Consider the following 8,574-nt stretch of genomic DNA (forward strand, 5'->3'; position numbering starts at 1 on the left):
AAAAAAAAAAAAAAAGCATTAGCTGGTATTGCTACATGAATAAACAGGAAAAGAACATAAAACTCCCACTAAGATCTATGAAACTGTTACGGATGATGCAAAGTCTATTCACCTTTTTTAACGGCTTACAGAATACTATATATAATAGACTAATATCACATTATATGAAATTCCCATGCAAAAAGCCGCCAGACATGAAAGCAAAAAGGCTGTAAATAACTGTCAATTGCGTAAAAGGAAAAAACCCTTTGAGAGTACAAATTTCCCCACCACCATCACCCTGGAAAAAAACAGAATCATTTAACAGTCTGGAAATATAAAGTTAAGATTTYATTTAAAAACAGATATTAAACCATACGTCACCTACACAAGTCTTTTCCATTCCCTCCTGAACTTCTAGTTGTGCACAAAAGGTGTGTCAGACAGAGACATTATGATAGAACTTATTTAATGGACATTGTATGGAAGACTTTAAACTACATAGTCTAAAGCTGTAGATATGTTAGATCTAATAAATTCACTTTATTTATGTTCTTTGTAAATTCAGCGAACTCTTAAGCAAATGATTTTAATTCTGTGCCTGGGTTAATGGTATAGGAGCAAGGTGTCCTCCATCCTACACCATATCCTGGTGCCCRATGAAAATTAATTAATAAATCCAGTATTTTTTATCATCCAAACTTCAACAATTTCTTTAAGTTACAAGGTAATTATGTGTTAGTATAATGAATAAATTCAGATATGCATAGATTTAGGATGCAGTTTCACAACTGACTTCAACCAACCTAAGACCACACACCATTAAAACATGTAGTCCCCACCTCTTCTCCCTCCCCATTGCACACCTCTGCTGCTTTCTTTCAATCAAAGCTAGCAATCTTATGGCCACATGACGAACTGGATGAGTTCACTGATCCAGCTAAGAAGTAACCAGTCACAAAAAAGAAGTACTAATTTTCAGCCAGAACCGTAAGCTATTCTGACTCACCATATGGTTACATGATACAGGAAATAACCCATGCCAGGGGCAGATGACATGCAAAATAACTTACTCTTGATATGACAATGGCGTCTTTCAGCTTAAGCCGATTAGACAGCTAGATCTCACCTGACTTTAAAGAGATGGGAAAGCAAGTCAGCATACAAGACTATACTGTTGCTTCCTTGTCTCACAACACTTACATTATATAAAATAGCACACAGCTTGATTACCTCTGCAAACAGCAGGGGCGAGGTGGGTGGGGAAGGAAATTTTCAGGTGCTTACATATAAATGCACGTGCACCCCCTTGCTTCTTGGAAATGTTGTCTTCTCAGTCGTTACTCAATTATGATTCATTGCCGGATGTTATCTGAACACCTCATGCTTTCCTTGACCATACTAGCTTCAGTGAAAGGGGACTTCTACAATGCCTGTTGTCAAAGCTAGAATGGTTGTCAGGTTAGTAATCACAATTTTATTTATTATTTACTTATTATTTGATGCCATAAAACAAATAATGTTTAATGTGGTGTAAGTTACATCCCTTAAATTCTCAGTGCCTCCCATCTCACCTGGAAATCCTAAAACATACAATATATTGCCATTTAAAAATGGCACTAAGATCTCTATCCTGAGCAAAACTTCACACAGAAATGCTACCAGATGCTTTGAGYAGTCTTTTACTCCTGTACACAGCTAAGCAATAGGGCTATTAAGACTAACTGTGTGAGTGCATCCTTTGGCTTCATCTTATGCTGGTACGGTTCACTTAGGCCAAAAAACATGCTCATGGTCTCACTGGCAGCAATCGACAGTATTAATCCAGCAATTATTGAAATCAAGATGATAGGTGATGCAGGTGTTTGTGCAGACTAAAAGAGAGGTCAATCTTGAGAAGTTCAAGCACAAGCTATCACTTGAAGGATAAATACTTCAGACTTCCCTTCTCAGTATTTATGGGGTCAAAACTGGTGCAGCTGTATTACTGGCTGAATCAGCCCTATTCCCATGTGCAGAGAGGCCTAAGTTGGCATAACTTGGTCTGTTCCAAGCCAGATGGCAGAAAGCAGAAGTAGGAGATGGTGTTACACATTAAAACATCTCTTTTCAGTTATTTTATTTGCTCTGCTTCCTTCTGGCTCCTTAGCTTGCCAGTTATATCTGCTTTATATGCAGCTGAGCTCTGTACACTCTTTTAAGAGATGACATATAAGAAATGGTGCAAACTACCTGCAGGCAAAAGGCTTTGTTTAGGAATACAAATGCCAGTTTAGGGGAAGGTTAAGTAAAATATACCAACAGAGTGATAACTTTTAAAATAAGAGTATTCACAGTCATTTTATTAAGAAGCTCTACAAATACGTGCATATGTATTCATACAATCTTTGTAATGTTTTAAGTCAGCCATTAAGTACATATATCTTTGTTGCAAATGTTATTTCAAAAATCTTTACCTAATTTATTCTGGAACTATTAGAGTTCAASTGCCCAGCTAAATTTTGACATTCATTAAAATTTCTGAATCAAACTTTCTAACAGCCTTGCAGTCTATTTTGTAGCATGTAAATTGAACTAATTTTTGTAATATTAAATAAAAGCATATGTCAAAATGTTTTTAAGTGCAAAGTGCAAGAATGGAAAAGAATAAAAAGTGTCAACGTAAGGCTTTAAAGAAAACTACATTTTATGCATTATGTATTCTAGAGCTTCTTTTAATATGACATCTTCTCTCAATATGACCCAAAATTGCTAAGTCAAATGCTTCCTCTATTGTTGCACAGAGACAAAAGTTCCTTAGTCTCATTGGAAAGCACTAAGGATTAATTTAATGCATGCTGATGCCCTATGGTTTGGCAATGCAGTCCATTTATTCCTGCCTCCATCTGACTTTTGGCATATATGAGATTTGCTCAGAAAACTTGCCAAGTCTCATGTGAAACTGCTCTTTTTATTTTTAAATGAGTAATTCCTAAAAATAATAGGATTGTTAAATTTCCCTCCCCCCTTCCAATGCCATTCAAATACATTCATGTTACGTAAAACAATAAAAAAAAACTAACGAATTTACTGTTTAAGAAAATAGCAGGCTGAAAATCTACATTTGTCTAGTTTGGAAACTAAAGGTTGAAATTAATTTTCAGTCTGCAGCTAACCCCTACTTCTTTTACTAATACAGATAAACAGGGAACAAATTAAGTACAACAGTCTTAACCTTAGGTGTAGAATGCAACAGTCTTAGAAAACTGTCTTCAGTCGCTGACCTCTTTGCTAAAACTTGCAAAGGTTATAAACAGTTCCAGTTCTGACACAATACCTATCCCTGAAAAACATTATGGCAAAGAGACCGTGCTTCATACACATCCTGTTAAGCAGCCAGTGTGTGATTTTAGTTGCTATTGGTAAGACTAATTTGAAGCCACTACGTCAAAAGGGACGTTTGTTATACACAGATCAGATTTATGTTATACACAGACCAGGTCTATGTCACACACTGATTTCATCACAGTATATGAGGGTTTTGTTAGAGCCACTACTCTTAGAACCTGACAGCTAGGTGGGATCTGAACAGCATTTCTTTTTCTGAGGAAAAACTTCTAGTCCTTACGGCTTCAGAAAAAAAGCTTCAAAATGGTAGTTCCACACGCTCAATTCCACAATACAAGTAGAAATATCCATATGCACATAAAAAAAGTCATTGATCTAAGTAGCGTGATTAAAAAAAATACTAAGCAAACACGTAAAGAATGTCTTCTATTAAAGCATGGCATTAGCACTTGTCTAGCCATGAGATGGCCAGGTTCTAATCCTTAAGAGTCATTTTTTCCCCTTGTATCTATTTACCAATACAACAAGAAGCTTCACCTTATCCAGGGTAAAGGGGTCTTGGATACATAGATAATTTAACAAACCTGCTTATCTAAGTGCTACAAGAAATGCATAAGAGCACAGTCTGGAAACTCAAGGCACTCACTAGTGATAACCACATAGGTCCTTCAGGACATATTAGTACTTTGATATCTCTGTACAATGGCTCCTCAGGAGCTCCAGATTCGGGAGGTCTTCTGAGCTGTCGACACCAACTAGCCTGGACAAAGCAAGTTCAGATCCAGTTTTCCAGCCAAGCTAATAAAATCCCCTGGAACATGGAGCACAGTGCAGAAACACTCAAGTGGGTCAGCACAGAGCCAGCTTGGGTCCATAAGGACTTATTAGCTCAGGCACTGTCTGAAAGCAGCTGCACTGCAGAGCTGGTCCTGGAAACAGCAGAGATGTGTTAACATGGCACAGCACTTGAACTAATAAACCCTGTTAGTGCTGAGCTGAGTCTGCTCTAGGCCAAATCTGGTGCCTGTATTTCTACAGCATAGTTAATCTGCAACTGCAGAAACTGCTGAAAGAGTGGACTCTAATTCTGGCCCAGCATGCACAGCTCTACTCCGACCTTTATGCCCAAGTTTTCTGTTCTCATCACCTCACTCCATCTACTACATACCACTCTCCCCGATTGTTCATCCTTTTATCTCTTGACTGTTGACCTTTATTTCTCAACATTCTTCTAAATGTCCATGATAAGACTGCACAATGTACACTGGTGGCTCCCGGTCTTTCAGAAGTGATTATCACAGCTACCACCTTCTTCTTCTTGCCCCATCCTCTCCATCAGATTGATGCTTTCTAACTCTTCTGTTGCTGACTCTCAAGCCAAGGCTGTCCCCTACTCCCTGCCCTTGGCCCTTCAATCTCTAACATGGGAACAATTACACCTATAAAAACTAAATAAAAAGATGGTTGCATTGATATAGCAAATCATSCTGCCTCCATGGAAAAAGAACTGTATTAGCAGCAGTATCAGTAAAAACTACTACATCATTACATCTCTCACCAGGGGAAGCTACCAGTTCTAAGAGTAAAATCTGCTATTTCTCCTTAAAACTGCTTACCTGCCAGCCCACATGTGAGTGTCCAAGGTTCTTCTTCCTTCCCCTTTCCTATTTGCACCTCCCTTGTGCGACTGCCCCRTGCCATGCAGGCCTGAAGGTTTGGGCACAACAGAGGGCTGGTTGCTCAGGCTGCTACTGATAAGAACTGTGACGAGGTTCTTTCCTTGCCATAGGAAGGAATTAAGGTAGACAAAGGCAGACTGAGATGAAGCACAGGACAGCTGGCCTGCTGAATGGACATCAACTCTGTCAGCTCAGGCACTTTTACTCTCATTTGAATCATCACTCACCTCTGTAATCCATACAAAATACTCCCTGAGCTGTGTGTTTTGCAGCTCTGTCCTGTGTGTGGCATGAGCTGGACACCAGTGGTTAAAGTTTTAGAGTACTGGAAATATAATGATACAATTAATCATTTGTAACACAAAACAGTTGAGTCTGACCTTCTAGAATTTTTCAGGAAGGTTGGAACTGTATATATTGAGCAACCACTCCAACTGCGTTATTCCTCTAGTTACAATCAAGACTCTAACAAAGACCATGGGCAATTCCATGTGGCACAGGAGATCCTTGTTTTTGAGCTGATTCTAGAACACTGAAATAAATATAAAAATAAAAAATCAGAACTAACATTGAAATTCATTTTCTCAATCATCAATCATGCTCCAACCAATACACCAGCAATTTATTATCTACACAGTATGATATACTGTATATATGCGTGGTGAAACAAGGAAATAAATAATCACTTTATAGACCTCAGTCCTAAAGCACATAAATAGACTTTGCTTACTTTCTAGGGAAGATTAGAAAATGAAATCTACCTGTTTTCGAGCTGCTGAGTTGCAAGTATCAACCCAATGTTGCCAACTGCGGAAGTCTAAAGGAAAAAAAGTACTTTACCTTCTTCTTACATATGATTTTACATCTAGTTAGGTGTTTCTATATGCCACATTAGCAGCAAAACCCTGGCTTTACACTTCTGTAAAATCAAGAGATCCATTTTCAGTCCAGTGGCATAACTACAGGATCAGAAGAGCAGAAGCATTGTTCAAAACTCCAGCCATATCCTTGCCTTGTTCTAGGAAGCCACTGTTGTGCTTTTGAAGGTTTAGGGGACTGAGAAATACAGATACTTAGGGAAGCACGTCCATTCCCATTGCTTTGATTTTATACTGACAGACCTCAGAGTCTGAGACTAAGATTTCTAGTCTCTTTGCAGAACTAGTCATTATCTCCAGCCATACAGGAACTTTTGAGATGTCATAAGTGGAGGAAGATGAATGACACAGCTAAGTGGAGATTCCATTAGGTTGTGTAGGATGGTACAAAACATTATTGATCTCATAAGCTGTTCTGGTAGGCAGAATATCCAGTGAGTAGTTACAAGCTAATTTAAGGATTGAAACTGGGGCCTTAAAATACTCTTTTCTTACACGAAAACTATCACTGGAGCTTCTTGGGTAGCACTAACAATGTTATCTTTCTCCTCCTTCACATTATGCTCAGGATAATTGCCACAGATACAAGATTATAAACACACTATTTAGGTCTACAAAGGTGTTGGTARACACCTTACCTTTAGTACATGGTACTAAACTTGCACCCAGAGTCAGATCTCACAAGCAATTATTTACAGAAGTCATTCTTACGCATGTATATAGCATAATATCATGCAGAAATTATGATTACTATGGATTGCTGAATGAATAAAAATTAACATCAAACAAAAAGCTTTTTGCCTAAATGTAAAGATACAGAAAAGCAACTTTGCCCATCTTATTTTCCTAAAGAAATCAGGTCTTCCTATTACAAATTCAGCTAAACAACAGAGAATTGAGATTAATCAGAAAATCCAGTTTAGAAATGCAAAACCCTGAAAGATGAAACATATAACTTTAAAAATCATTAAAATCATTCAATCTATTTCAGCTCAGCAGACCCATTCATTTGATAGCAAAGTTTCATCAGCAGTTGAGCTATGAAGTTACTGTTTGCAGATTTTTTTTATCACTATGTGCTTTGAGGTTCTACTAAAGCTTAATAAACTTTCTTACAGGTCTGGGGTACTATATAAATTTTTCAGAGCTGCGCTGGCATAACTGGTAGTACAAACTGTCTGGCTTTAAGAAAATTACAAGCTCTGGCTCCAATCCTGCAAACACTTAAGAATTTAACTTAGTGCATAGAACCGACTACTTGTGCATAAGTTAAGCATATTTGCAAATATTTGCACAGTATGGACATCTGTTCACATAGCCTGTCATCTGAGACAAGATTTAGCTTTAAATCCTAGAGCAGAGAATCAATATTAAAAAAAAAGAATTCCTCACTTATAAATTCCTTTCTTAGGCATCAACCACGTCAGATACCAAAAGGGTGGAACAGAAAAGTTAAAACCAGAGGAAGAGAGGAATCAGCAAATCATAAGAATTGGTTCTGGTGCTCATGTAACTAAAGAAGTCTGGTTTCTGAAGGATGCGTGTCYCAGTCTTGAGCTCCTGCCTCATTTTAAACCCTTGCTGAACTAAGCTCATGCCATACTACATATGGCCCATTTTCACAGCTGCCTTTTTCACAAAGCTCTAAAATACCCCTAATAGACCTCCTCTTTATCAAATTTGGTTGAAACTAGCAAAGAGGCTCAAAAGTTTTCAGTGGTGTAAGAAAAAGGCACTGTTCAAGGCAGACCCATTGATAATGCAACTGGGTAAGTCGCGTTTCCTTAAGAACATGAGCTAAAAAAACCCTCCACCTTTGACATGCCTTTCTCCTATTACTGGCTTGGAGTTTGAACATGTCCCGCTTTGCTCATACTCTTTAACACAAAACCTTTCGTGGGCARTGAATTTAGAATTTTAAAATCTGACGCTAGACAGAAACAAACATAAAGGAGGAAAGGCAACTTCACGTTTATTCAACACTAAGCAAGAGAAATGCAGCGTACACAGTGCTTAAGGCCTTGTGTCCATCACATCCGCAGAGCTGCTGTGTGGAGCGCTGCTTGTTTAGCCTGTAAAGAGCTGAGTGGATCTCACTCTGGATCAGGATTTACAGTTTCCAAGGAATTTGTTTTAAAGCTGATGCTTAGGGCAGTAAACCATTTTCTCCGGGAAACACAGGAACGGACAAAGAGGGTGGAGGTGAGGCAGCCAGCAGCAAGGAGACAGCGGCAAGGCTCCTCGAGGGACCTGGGTGACAAGACTGCTCTCGTACAGCTCGTCTCTCCAGGCTTCCCAATGCCGTTTGCAAGCCAAGGGCCAGCTGACCTTTGCAAAGCCCCGCTACCACAGAAAAACACAACGCCCAGATGCTGTGAGAGAAACGGCGTCGGGGGAGGAGACGCTCTGTCGGGGCTTGTGTGAGGGTTCTGTCACAAGACGTCCGTGTCACACCAGGACCGGGGCGGCTGCACACAGCAGCCTGGAGACCGGCGCCAGCCCTGGGAGAAGGGCGCCCGTCTCCTGCCCGAGCGACGGCCCCGGCTCCGCCGCGCGGAGCGCGAGCACCGCCGGGGCCAGGCAGCGAGGCGCGGAGGCGAGCGAGAGAAGCAGCGCGGCGGCAGAGCCTGTCCCGCCGCCGAGCCCCGCGGGTTACCTGGTGCAATGAGCACCCACTGGCCGGGGTGCGCGTCCCTGGGACGCTGCTCCGC

General features: G+C 40.1%; 1 protein-coding gene across 1 annotated transcript in view; it reads right to left on the reverse strand.

The window, feature by feature from the left end:
- RNASEH2B (ribonuclease H2 subunit B) overlaps positions 1 to 8,574 on the reverse strand; it is a 59,680-nt gene that overhangs the window by 32,321 nt on the left and 18,785 nt on the right. The window contains exon 2 of the mRNA XM_085325000.1: positions 8,520 to 8,568. Within this exon, the coding sequence (XP_085181126.1) occupies positions 8,520 to 8,568 (49 nt within the window). The remainder of the gene's footprint in view (positions 1 to 8,519; positions 8,569 to 8,574) is intronic.

Source organism: Rhea americana, unplaced genomic scaffold (genome assembly GCF_003343005.1).
Source record: "Rhea americana isolate MKP2758 unplaced genomic scaffold, rheAme1 scaffold_95, whole genome shotgun sequence".
Lineage (NCBI taxonomy): Eukaryota > Metazoa > Chordata > Aves > Rheiformes > Rheidae > Rhea > Rhea americana.